The sequence below is a fragment of the Nicotiana tabacum genome, chromosome 24, assembly GCF_000715075.1.
Source record: "Nicotiana tabacum cultivar K326 chromosome 24, ASM71507v2, whole genome shotgun sequence".
In the NCBI taxonomy this organism is placed as follows: domain Eukaryota; kingdom Viridiplantae; phylum Streptophyta; class Magnoliopsida; order Solanales; family Solanaceae; genus Nicotiana; species Nicotiana tabacum.
The window spans coordinates 21,326,077-21,339,652 of NC_134103.1; the positions used below are offsets into that span (position 1 = coordinate 21,326,077).

The following is a 13,576-nucleotide window of genomic DNA, read 5'->3' on the forward strand; positions in this document are numbered from 1 at the left end:
TTGCTACCTTCTTAGCTTCTTCTAGGCCTCCCACGGCATTGAAGTATTGCTCGATGTCGAAAATAAAATTTTCCACTTCTTTGGCATTCCGAGCTCCACTGTATGGCTTTGGCTCAGGAATTTTCAGCTTTTGTGCCATATGGGCGAGGTTCACACCACCCCCAAATTAGTTTCCGCCTCCTCGAAGTAGGCCTTGTAAAGCAGCATTGACAACATTGAGTTGGCCTGTTAAGTTGTCTATAGTTTGTTGCATGGCAGTCACCCTGTCTGCCTCTTGTTCCCTGTTGGCTAAATCCTCGGCACGCTCCTGCTGGAGGACCTCAAATTTACCAAAAATTTTAGGTGCCTCTGTGGGTGCTGTTTGCCGGTCTCCTTTAGAGTCGTGACTGATGTTTTCTATGTCAACTTCGGCCTGGATGAGTCTGCGGCCCAGGTCGTCCAACCTTTGCACTAGGCTGGTCTTTAGATCGGGCACCATTTTCACGATGGGCCGTAATGCGTCAACCGTTCCCTCAAGGGTCGCGATGCGATCCCCATAATTCACCATGGTCAGAAATGGTGGTAATTGTAATATAATCCCTCGTCCGATGTCGAGCCTAGGCTCTGATACCGACTGTTACGTGACGCCTTCCTGAAGTTCCTTGGAAGGGCGACGTAAGGCTAAGCAACCGATATCAGTACGGTTGCTGTCCGCCAATTGAGGTCCCCTCCGTACGCTAGACTAGATTGTCAGTACCGTACGAGAAAACCAATGTCATGAGCAATTGAAAGAGAGCAGAAAAGAGAATTGAGAATGAAAGAAAGCTTGATTGCATTGAATGGAAGCTATTACAGAAAACAAGACGGTGTCGGGGGGGGGGGGGAGAGACACCAGTACAGAGAATTGTTTGCTTGCTTGAAAGTTTTGATTGCTTGGTCCCCCTTAATAATGCTTAAAAAAAATAAACCAAAGTTACATGACTAGATCTATAAAAGCTGGAAAATCACACTTAAAGAAAATGCAGCAAAACTACTCTATATTTACAATGAAAAGGACTTAGTCTTCTACAAAGCAGCAACAAGTCCGTTGGCAGCAACTTTGTCTTTAGCATCAGGGTCTGCGCGCGCGGCATTGTCTACGCGCGCGGTGCTGTTGGCATCTGCCTGTGGCTGGGCGCTGGCGATGGCTATCGGTGGGGCGACAGAGGCACATGCGCGCTTGTCACTTGGAGCTGCCGAGACCAGGGGGCGGACCGTGGCGACGGGCGTTGGGAGGCTGGCCAGGACGCCACGGGGCGTGTCCAAGGGGTCATGGGGCATGGTTGGAAAGCCGCCCATGACATATCTTATGATTCTGCTAACGGAAGGAGAAGTCAAGTTGGAAATCATAAATAAAAAAGAGTGCAAATTTTATATATCGATTATGCAAACGAATATGCAGCATTATATCAGTTAAAACATAATTGCCGATAATTCTTTATACAAATATTAGAAGCAATTGTCAAAGAGTAAATTGCATGGGTGGTCATTTAGCTTTGTGTTCTTACCTTAAAGTCACTTTTCTATTTTTGGTTACGTAAAAATCATTCAACCTTGTGTTCATTACCCAAAAGTCACTTTTCTTTCTTATGTTACACAAAAATTATTTTATTATGCTCTAGTTATCACAATAGTCAATTTGATCAGATTTTATAAAACTCACCTGAAAAATCTATTATGCCCTTGACATTATAAATCCTCTCATTTATATAATACCTTTTATATATATATATATATATATATATATATATATATATATATATATATATATATATACCTATGGGTTCCGATAGTTAAAATAACTTTTTATAATATATTCATATATTTAATTTTGTCATGACACTCAATTTGTTTAGTTATATTCAAACATGAACATATATTGAAACATAAAAATGACAAAAAAATATATTTTAAATAACAAATGATCGTTTTTATAGTCAGTAAAACTTTCAAAAAAATTCAAAGATATTTGTGTTTGATATTAAGTCTTTTAAAGCTTTTATCTGTTAATATTTTTTTTTTGAAAGTATTAATTTGATGTATCAATGTGCTAAATGTGGGTATTTTGTTTATTTGATTAACGAATACGGCTTGACTAATAAATCTGTGAGCTTTAATTTTATAATTTTTGTCAAAAATATTTCATTATGTATGGTTAAGAATATTGACTTGAGATTTATTCATAGTAATGTTACTAACAAATTTAATAATGCTATCTCTATATCTTGAAAATTAATGTTAAGGGAAAATTAAATGTTGAATTATTATAAAAATAATAAATCAAATAATATTAAGTTATTTTAATTATAAGTAAAATACCTAGGTAAAAATATATTATACAGTATATAATATAGAAGGTATTACATAAATGAGGGATTTATAATGTCAAGGGTATAATAGATTTTCATGTGAAAGTTTTATAAAATTTGGTCAAAGTGACTATTGTGATAACTAGAACATAGTAAAATAATTTTTGTGTAACAAAACTACAAAAGAAAGAAAAGTTACTTTTGGGTAATGAACACAAAGTTGAATTATTTCTATATAACGCAAAAAAAGAAAAGAAAAGTGACTTCAGGGTAATTAACACAAAGTTGAATGACTATCCATAAAATTTACTCTAATAATTGGTCAATCTTTTATAAAAGTTGTGAGTCTTAAAAACATGGAAAGCATTCTTTTATAATTGGTCAAAATAATTGATAATATGAAAAAAACTTTATAATATCCGTGCATACATATATTAACTCAAGATTTTTTTTAAAATTTAAGGTATAAATACTTAACTTGTTATAAATACTTTTTACCGTTTAATTTATAGAGCTTAGAATGTGAAGTCAAAATTATGAAGGAATACGAGATTTTCTCTTCACGGAAAAACTCCATTTTCTCTCACTAGTCTTCTCTTTTTTTTCTGGATTTTCTTCGTCACTCTCTCGGGGGTCTCTCTAGTCATCTTCAGCTATAGATCCAAACTGAGGTAAAGCATTTTTCACTTGATCTTACTTAGTTTCGCTCTTCTTTACTTTCTATTCTTCAATTGTTCACATTTTTACTAAAATATTCCTTTTGATGATCAATTATCGACAGAACATTGTGAATATAGTTTTTGTTTTTAGTTTATATCAATTTCATTCACAGAAAAGAATAAAATGCTTAGAGTTGTTGACAAGTTGTTGAGTTGTTTGTAGTAATCAATTTTGGATAATTTGATATGTTTTGGTGTTACAATTAGTGGTTTGGATCTCCAACATTTTAGTTGTTGATCTTAAGTTTAAGATATTATTTCCATCTAGTTAAGATTTGAAAATTGAGGGTTTTTAGGGTACATAATCCGACCCTGTAACTTTGGCTCAGACCTTGTATATGTGTTCTAAAATTCGTTGGATAAGTATAAATAATAGATTTTTAACGTAGTAAATCAAATGTGCTGTGGTAGCATTTCGAATTCAAACCCACAAAGTTCAAATCCTGGATCACCTTGCTGAATGAATTGTTATTCTTTCGCGTTGTGCATGTCTTCTTCTTTATTTTTATCCCAAAAGAATGTCAATTAGTTTTCAGGAGTCTTACTTGTTCTAGTTAGCTGTGGTAGTTCATGGAACATTTGTGGGACTGTAGTACCCTTTTTTCGTTTTTCTTTTCTCTTTGTGAGTTTTTCTGACCAAGGGAAGGTGTGGAAGTACTTCAAATGTTTATTTGTGTTACTTTTCTATTTTTGGCAAACAATGTGATATCTAATTAGGGTGATGAAGAAATGCACTGCATAATGAGTACCTGTGTAACATGGAATTACCATTTGCCTAAATGTACCTGTGTAAAATGGGAATGACATGGGCTTGCTACTTTCAATAGATTGTTCAAAACGTACTAATTACCTACTGATAAGTGGATATACCAATGCCAGATTCATATCCAAAGTCAAATTCACAATCCAGTCCTTGTAATAGGTGAGTAGTCTGTAGTCGTTTAGGAATCTTGTTGCCTCACTGTAGAAAATTCCTACTTGTGATAGCAGCCAGCAAAATAGGTAAATCGACTTACAATATAATGTTATGCTTACATGCTGGATTTAGAGGGCAGAAAGTTTTCTGCTTCTATGCATGGGCATCAACTTAATTATCCTTTTTGCAAAAGCAGTCTTTCGGAAAGGCAAATGGGCAACGACCAGATTAGGCATTGTATCTTTGAGTCTTGATGACTCTCTTATTAATTAATCACATTATATTAGCATATTTCAGCTTTACATCTGGAATCTGGCAGCACCATAAGATGGTATATCTTCATCCTCTCTACCTTCCAGAGGGACAATTCCTTTTACTAATCCAAGCTCCGTGTTGTTTGGTGCCATAATTGAGAGTACCAAGATGTAAAATTGTGGTAGTACCAGTGCTCTTTTGCTGCATAATATTTGGCACGAGTATAGAATGCAAGCAGAATGAGGGAAAATGTGGTGTGGTGGCGGCAGTAAAGCAAATATGGGACTAAGATGTAGTTACAATGATATCCATAAATTATGCTGTGGTGTATCATGTTGCTATGTTTCAATCTTTTGATCAAATAACTTTAAGATTGAAAGGGATGAGTTTTCTATACCGTTACTATTGTTTTATCTCCTGCAATTAAAGATAGTATAAAAGCAGACCTTGGCTTTTTTCTATGCCTCTACCTTTGAGAACTATGAAAATTACATGGCATTTATGTTGCAGAATTATTCAGAATGCATTTGGTACCTCAATACTCTTTCATAGAAGTTAACAAAGATTTAATATAACAACATTCAATTCTACTGTTGTCCTTTACAGATCACGAGGGGTATGACTTGACTTCCTTCTAGAACAACCCCCGCGAAGAAGGTTAGTGAATACAGAGCCAGAAGACAATCCAGTTTATTATTTTTCTGAAATGGGGCGTTTAAGGCTACAATCTAGTATCAAAGCAATTGAAGAAGAACCAGAAGATTGTGAGACTTCTTCCAACAAAACTGCTATAGCTTGTATGATTAATTCTGAAGTAAGTGCTGTTTTAGCAGTCATGAGAAGAAACGTGAGGTGGGGTGGTCGTTATGTTTCAGGAGATGATCAGCTAGAACACTCTCTAATCCAGTCTCTTAAGACATTGCGTAAGCAGATATTTTCATGGCAGCATTCAGGGCAAGCCATCAGTCCAGCCTTATATCTCCAGCCATTTCTGGATGTTATTCGGTCTGATGAAACTGGGGCACCAATCACTAGTGTTGCATTGTCTTCTGTTTTCAAGATTTTGACCCTCGATATTTTTGATATTAATACTGTCAATATTGAAGATGCAATGCACTCTGTTGTGGATGCTGTGACTAGTTGCAGATTTGAGGTGACAGATCCTGCATCAGAAGAAGTTGTATTGATGAAGATACTTAGAGTTCTTTTGGCGTGCATGAGAAGTAAAGCATCGGTTGTGTTGAGTAATCAGCATGTTTGCACCATCGTCAACACATGCTTCAGAGTAGTTCATCAAGCTGGAACAAAAAGTGAGCTCTTACAGCGGATAGCACGTCACACCATGCATGAACTCGTGAGATGTATTTTTGCGCACCTTCCAAAAGTTGACAACATGCAACATTCCATAGTTAGACGGCGCAGTTCTACCAAAAGCGAGGTATAGGTGCACATTCTTTTTAATCCCTGAAAGCTATCCTTTGCTGGAGTCTCTAACATTATTTTTCCCAGCTATTGAAGTCAATCTATCAAAGTTTCCACAATCTTCTGTCCTTGGACCCCAAAATCAATAAAAAATGCGAAACATATTATAATTTAGTAGTGTTAACATTTTTCCCATGAACCATTTCCGAGGGGGAGATTGAGTAGTTAAGGAATAGGAGTAACAGTCCGGAGATCCCAGATTTGGATTTTAGCTAAAACACTCGGTGCTCTGGTCCAGCCTTAGCGGATAGGTTTATCCAGTACATGTGCTTGTGGAATGTAGTAAGTTACCCCTTGGATAAGTCAAAGTGCATGCAAGCTGGCCCGAACTAAAAAAAAGAATCTTCTCATTGACCAATCTTGCCTCATGGGCATCATCAGAAGAGCAAAGAAAATGGGAGCTTTTCTTTTCTGTTGACTAAGTTCATCCTTCGAGCTTACTTTGCCTTTTCATTTTGTCCGCACATGCATCTCTTTTTTTTCCGCCCAGGGGTGGGTTGTGCAGTAGGATAATTGAAGTTAGTAGGGTTGCTATGCAGGTACCATAAATATGTTAGCACTAAAATTAGGATCTTGACTCAATGAGCTGCTGTTTAAATATGTTCAACTGGTTTAAATAGGCATGAATACAGTGCATTATATGTTGTCTCCTTTTTGCTCAGCAGTCCAGATTTGATCGAGTATTTCCTGTGAATTAATATTTTGCTTTTTCTTCTTATTCTTCTACCCAAATGTGTTTGGAGCATTATATGTTAATTTCTTTTTACGTAGGTTGCTGCTAATGATAATGAGTACAGTTTCAGTAGCAAGTCGGGAAATGGTACTGGTACCTCCGAATATAATAGCCTACCACCTTCTGGAGGTTTCACTTCTTCTGTTTCCACAGGTCTGCTTAGCACAGATGAAGGCATGGTCATGGGTGATAACGGGAAGGATAACATTCCTTATGACCTACATTTGATGACAGAGCCATATGGTGTCCCATGCATGGTCGAGATATTTCACTTCTTGTGCTCTTTGTTGAATGTTGTCGAACATGTAGGGATGGGTCCTAGAGCAAATACTATGGCATTTGATGAAGATGTTCCACTATTTGCCCTTGGTTTGATTAACTCAGCCATTGAACTGGGAGGCCCTGCTATTTGCAGTCACCCCAGATTGTTGAGTTTAGTCCAGGATGAATTATTCCGTAATCTAATGCAGTTTGGTTTGTCAATTAGTCCATTGATTCTTTCAATGGTCTGCAGTATTGTACTAAATCTATATCAGCACTTGCGTACTGAACTGAAACTACAGCTTGAGGCTTTCTTTTCCTGTGTGGTCTTGAGACTTGCACAAAGTCGTTATGGGGCTTCATACCAGCAGCAGGAAGTAGCAATGGAGGCTCTTGTTGACTTTTGCAGACAAAAATCCTTCATGGTAGAAATGTATGCAAATTTAGATTGCGATATCACCTGCAGTAACATTTTTGAAGACCTTGCGAACTTATTATCTAAGAGTGCATTTCCGGTGAACTCTCCATTGTCTGCCATGCACATTCTTGCTTTGGATGGTCTGATTGCTGTAATCCAGGGAATGGCTGAGAGGATAGGCAATGGATCCTATGATTCGGAATACACTCCAATAAATCTAGAGGAGTATACTCCATTCTGGATGGTTAAGTGTGAGAACTATAGTGATCCTGATCATTGGGTACCATTCGTACGTCGCCGGAAGTACATCAAGAGAAGGTTAATGATTGGAGCTGATCACTTTAATAGGGACCCAAAGAAAGGGCTGGAGTTTCTTCAAGGAACACATCTATTGCCGGAAAAACTTGATCCGCAGAGTGTGGCTTGCTTTTTTAGGTTCACAGCTGGGCTAGATAAGAATCTTGTTGGGGATTTTCTTGGAAATCATGATGAATTTTGTGTCCAGGTGCTTCATGAGTTTGCTGGAACATTTGATTTCCAAGACATGAATCTAGATACCGCATTGAGGCTTTTTTTGGAAACTTTCCGATTGCCTGGGGAATCTCAAAAGATAGCAAGGGTGCTTGAGGCATTTTCAGAGAGATACTATGAGCAATCTCCGCAGATTCTAGCTAATAAAGATGCTGCTCTGTTGTTATCGTATTCTATAATAATGCTCAACACTGACCAGCACAATGTTCAGGTAAAGAAGAAGATGACAGAGGAGGATTTCATCCGTAATAATCGGCACATTAATGGAGGTAATGATCTTCCTCGTGAATTTCTATCTGAATTGTACCATTCAATCTGCAACAATGAGATCCGGACAACACCAGAACAAGGTGCTGGTTTTGCTGAAATGAACCCAAGCCGTTGGATTGATTTGATGCACAAATCTAAAAAAACATCTCCATACATCATGTGTGATTCTAAAGCCTACCTTGACCATGATATGTTTGCAATAATGTCGGGCCCTACTATTGCTGCTATCTCTGTGGTGTTTGATCATGCTGAACATGAGGATGTTTACCAAACTTGTATAGATGGTTTCTTGGCTGTTGCAAAGATTTCAGCTTGCCATCATCTTGAAGATGTTTTGGATGATCTAGTAGTATCTCTATGTAAGTTCACAACTCTCTTGAATCCCTCAATGGTGGAGGAACCTGTTTTAGCCTTTGGCGATGATGCAAAAGCAAGGATGGCAACTGTTACAGTTTTCAATATAGCAAACGAATATGGTGATTTTATCCGTACTGGCTGGAGAAATATCTTGGATTGCATCTTAAGACTGCACAAGCTTGGCCTTCTTCCTGCTCGTGTGGCCAGTGATGCAGCTGATGATTCAGAGGCTTGTTCTGATCCAGGACATGGGAAACCCCTCACAAATTCATTGTCTGCTGCTCATATGCAATCCCTAGGTACTCCCAGAAGATCTTCAGGACTTATGGGCCGGTTTAGTCAACTCCTATCTCTAGATACAGAAGAGCCTAGGTCTCAACCTACTGAGCAACAACTTGCGGCTCATCAGCGCACACTGCAGACAATTCAGAAATGCCATATCGATACCATCTTCACAGGAAGTAAGTTTCTCCTAGCTGATTCTTTGTTGCAGTTGGCAAGGGCCCTCATATGGGCTGCAGGGAGACCTCAGAAGGGTAGTAGTTCCCCCGAGGATGAAGATACCGCAGTGTTCTGCTTGGAATTGCTGATTGCAATCACCTTGAACAATAGAGATAGAATAGAACTTCTTTGGCAAGGAGTTTATGAACATAGTGCTAATATTGTACACTCAACAATAATGCCTTGTGCTCTAATTGAGAAAGCTGTTTTTGGACTACTGCGCATCTGCCAGAGGCTTCTTCCTTATAAAGAGAACTTCGCAGATGAACTTCTAAAGTCGCTACATCTTGTTCTCAAGCTTGATGCCCGGGTAGCTGATGCATATTGCGAACAAATTACGCAGGAAGTGAGTCGGCTGGTTAAAGCAAATGCTCCACATATCCGATCTCAAATGGGATGGCGAAATATTACTCAATTACTTTCTTTTACAGCTCGACATACAGAAGCTTCGGAACCAGGATTTGATGCCCTATGTTTCATCATGTCTGAGGGAGCCCATTTGTCTTCAGCTAATTATGTTCTTTGCAATGATGCAGCAAGAAATTTTGCAGAATCCCGTACTGGACCAGCTGATAGACCTGCTTGTGCGGTGGATCTTATGGCAGGTTCTGTTGCTTGTTTAGCACGCTGGTCCAAAGATGCCAGGGAAGCGATGGCGGAGGCAGAAGCTTTGAAGCTGTCTCAGGATATAGGGGAAATGTGGCTGAGGCTTGTACAGGGTCTAAGGAAAGTTTGTCTGGATCAGAGAGAAGTTAGGAATCATGCTCTTTCATCCCTACAAATGTGCTTGACAGGAGTAGATGAAATTTACCTTCCACATGGTCTCTGGTTGCAGTGCTTTGATATTGTCATTTTCACAATGCTGGACGACTTGATTGAGCTCACATCACAGAAAGATTATCGAAACATGGAAGAGACGCTTGTTCTTGCCTTGAAGCTTTTAAGTAAGGTGTTTTTACAGTTGCTTCACGAGCTATCTCAATTGACCACCTTCTGTAAACTCTGGCTTGGAGTCCTCAACCGGATGGAGAAATACATGAAGGTGAAGCTCAGAGGTAAGAAAAGTGAAAAGCTTCAGGAGCTAGTCCCTGAACTTCTTAAGAACACCTTGGTTGTAATGAAATCTAAGGGGGTACTTGTTCAGAGGGGTGCTCTCGGCGGAGATAGCTTGTGGGAACTGACATGGTTGCACGTGAATAATATCGTTCCTTCTCTGCAATCTGAGGTGTTCCCTGATAATGAGTCAGGACACTTGGACTCTGACCAGACAGACATAGGTAGAAATGCATATGATGAAACTGGTCCGAGTTGAGAAACTACTGAAGCTTATCTTTGAGTCTCTTAGATGAGAGTTACATTTGTGTCCAAATTTGCACTATGTGAGGCAAAGGATTTGCATATTTTTGCTGTGATATAGAATATATAGAAATGAATATCTGCTCACTTCTCCCTGAGGAATTGGAACATGATCTTTCCCAGATATTGTATTAGATTGAGCATATTGTACAGAATGTAGAGTTCTAACGTAGTTTTTACCCTGTCGTTGTATTAGACTTGTGCAGCTTCGTCACATGAAAATTTGAAATGTCTACTGTTTGACACGTTACCATTTGTGTAATGTTGGTCATGGAGAGTGTTTTTGCTAAAAAGTTTCAGTACTAAGTTTGTTAAGAACCTCTGGTGATGAACGGCAAAGTGGTCTTTGTATCTTGCTCTTTCAGGCTTTGCTGTAATTAATATGGATTTGTAGTAGTCGTTTTCCACTTTTGGTCAGTGCGACTCGAACCTTCGACCTTCTGGAGATGGAGATTGCTTAGTCCTGAGCTAACCCTTTTCGTCCCTTTACTTTCTTTTGTTTTACTAGTATTTTAGCATTATCTTGTGGTCTGGTTCTCGTTTCTAAACCAACTATTTTTCTCTGCACAATCTGAAGAAGATTGAAAATTTTGCTATGTTTGCTGTGTTTATTGCAATGTTGGGAGTCAAAGGTCCTAATTCCTAACTTGCGTCTGATTGACATAATGCTAGAAAGCATTGGCATTGGCATTGGAGCAAAAGCTTAGGAGAATTCTACATATTCACTTTTTGTGATTGCTTGCTAGAACCTAGGAATACCAAAATTTAGATAGTGTGTATTAATTGCAATACTTGAGTTCTTTACAAGTCAAATTACCAATCCATGATCCGTGTTAGCAGCATTTTGATTTAGTTTTTACAACTTTTTTTTTATTATCAAGAAATTTATGAGGATCAGCGAAACACGATTTAAACATCGGTGGATAATGAAGTGACAAGTTTGTAAACATCTTCTATAGCCATGTTGTTCCATTTGGATTTATCTCATTCCACACGCAACACTTTCAAATTAATTTATTTAATTTATACTATATTTCATGAAAAGACTGTGATTTTCTACAAGTACAATGAAGAAATACATGTGCATTTTTCTCAAAACATACAATATTATTCAACTAATAACATGTATGTCGGTTCCCTACATTATGGCGATTAAGGACATATATGATGGGGCTAAGACTCGGGTTAGGACAGTAGGAGGCGACTCTGAGTATTTTTCGATTGTAATGGGGTTACACCAAGGTTCTGCGGTCCGTTCTTATTCGCCCTGGTGATGGACGCGTTAACACACCATATTCAAGGGGATGTGCCATGGTGCATGCTATTCGTTGATGACATAATTCTGATTGATGAGTCGCGAGCCGGTGTTAACGAGAGGCTGGAGGTTTGGAGACAGGCTCTTGAGTCTAAGGGTTTCAAGCTGAGCAGGACGAAGACGGAATACCTGGAGTGTAAGTTCAGCGCTGAGCCAGGGGAAGTGGGCGTGGATGTGAGGCTTGATTCACAGGTCATCCCGAGTAGAGGCAACTTCAAGTACCTTGGTTATCCAGGGGGGAGGGGAGATCGACGAGGATGTCACCCACCGTATTGGGGTAGGATGGATGAAGTGGAGGTTAGTATCTAGAGTTCTGTGTGACAAGAGAGTGCCACCGATACTCAAAGGTAAGTTCTATAAAGCGGCGGTTAGACCGGCCATGATGTATGGGGCTGAGTGTTGGCCCGTTAAAAACTCACATATCCAGAAGATGAAAGTAGCAGAAATGAGGATGTTGCGGTGGATGTGCGGGCACACTATGATAGATAAGATTAGGAATGATGATATTCGGGAGAAGGTGCATGTGGCTCCCATTGATGACAAGATGCGGGAAGCGAGGCTAAGATGATTCGGACATATTCAGAGGAGAAGCCCAGATGCTCCGGTACGGAGGTGTGAGTGGCTGGTTGTGGAGGGCACAAGAAGAGGTAGAGAGCGGCCTAAGAAGTATTGGGGAGAGGTGATCAGGCAGGATAAGGCGAGGCTCCAGATTTCCGAGGACATGACACTTGATAGGAAGATGTGAAGGTCGAGTATTAGGACTATAGGTTAGGAGATAGTTGAGTCGTGCCTTACTTCGTACTATTGTGGGACTAGCCATGTAGGGTTTTTATCTAAGATAGCTAGTGACAATGTTGTGTCTTACTATTTCGCTTTTCAATGTAGGTCCTATTTACTAGCTATCGCTTTTGCTTTGCATCTTTCTTCTAGATTTCATGGTGTTCTTATTTTTCTTATGATTGTTGTGGTGATACTAATATTGTCTCCCTTTGCTTTGCATCTTTCTTCTGGATTTCATGGTGTTCCTATTTTTCCTATGATTGTTGTTGTGATACTGATATTGTCTCCTTTTTGTCCTTTTATCTTTTTGTTTTTTGAGCCGAGGGTCTTTCGGAAACAACCTCTCTACTCCTTCGGGGGTAGGGGTAAGGTCTGCGTACACACTACCCTCCCCAGATCCCATTAATGAATTTTACTGGGTTGTTGTTGTTGTTGTTTTATGAAACTGATTTTTAAAAATTACTTTAATTTTTTTTATGACAAGTCGAATTACATTGCATTACATGTCTAGCTGATACTGTCATATAAATTGTAGACTTGGTATACAATAAGTAAAAGAAAATTTAAATTGTTATAAAATAAAGACAGTAAAGTAAAGACAAGTACAGAGAAAAACTGATATATTATTCAAACTTCAAACTTATGTACATAATGAACTGAATTCTCCTCTATTTATAGAAGAAAGGAAGCTGTTGTGTAAGCTGCTACTGCAAGCTGCTTGTAAGCTGCTATATAAGTAAGCTGCTACTGCAAGTTGCTGTGTAAGCTGCTACTCTAAGCTGTTGTGCCAGATATAGATAATCTTCTACCATGGGTAATATTTATCCATAACGGAGTACCGAAATGATAAGTTTCTTCAGGAGGCTTATTTTCAATGGAGTACTAAATAGATAAACATATTTACGGCGGAGTCTCATATGGATAAGCTTCTTCAGAAAGCTTATTTACAACGAAGTACTAAATGAACATCCATAATATAATATATTTATAACACTCCCTCTTAAATATTCATTAAAAGATAATGTGCCTCATTAAAACCTTACTAGAAAAAAATCCTATGGGAAAAAATCCTAGTGAAAGAAAAAGAGTACACATAATTAGTAATAAACATTGCTAGCTGCCTTATTAAAAACCTTATAAGGAAAACTCTGTGGGAAAAAACCTTAGTAAGGAAAAAAGAGTACATCGCTTATTTTACTCCCCCTGATGAAAACCTTGTTTCAAATATTTAAGTCTCCGCATTCCAATCTTGTATACCATCTTCTCAAAAGTTGAAGTTGGTAAAGATTTAGTGAATAAATCTGCCGGATTGTCACTTGAACGGATTTGTTGCACATCAATGTCACCATTTTTTT

At 38.5% G+C, this 13,576-nt stretch overlaps 1 protein-coding gene across 1 annotated transcript; it reads left to right on the plus strand.

Moving 5' to 3' along the window:
• The first annotated feature begins 2,823 nt into the window (after positions 1-2,823).
• On the plus strand, positions 2,824-10,419 carry LOC107815777 (ARF guanine-nucleotide exchange factor GNOM-like). The gene is made up of 3 exons (XM_016641407.2): positions 2,824-2,998; positions 4,824-5,655; positions 6,471-10,419. The coding sequence occupies exons 2-3, from the start codon at positions 4,924-4,926 to the stop codon at positions 10,080-10,082; spliced, it is 4,344 nt and encodes a 1,447-aa protein (XP_016496893.1). The 5' UTR covers positions 2,824-2,998; positions 4,824-4,923; the 3' UTR covers positions 10,083-10,419.
• The last annotated feature ends 3,157 nt before the right edge of the window (positions 10,420-13,576 follow it).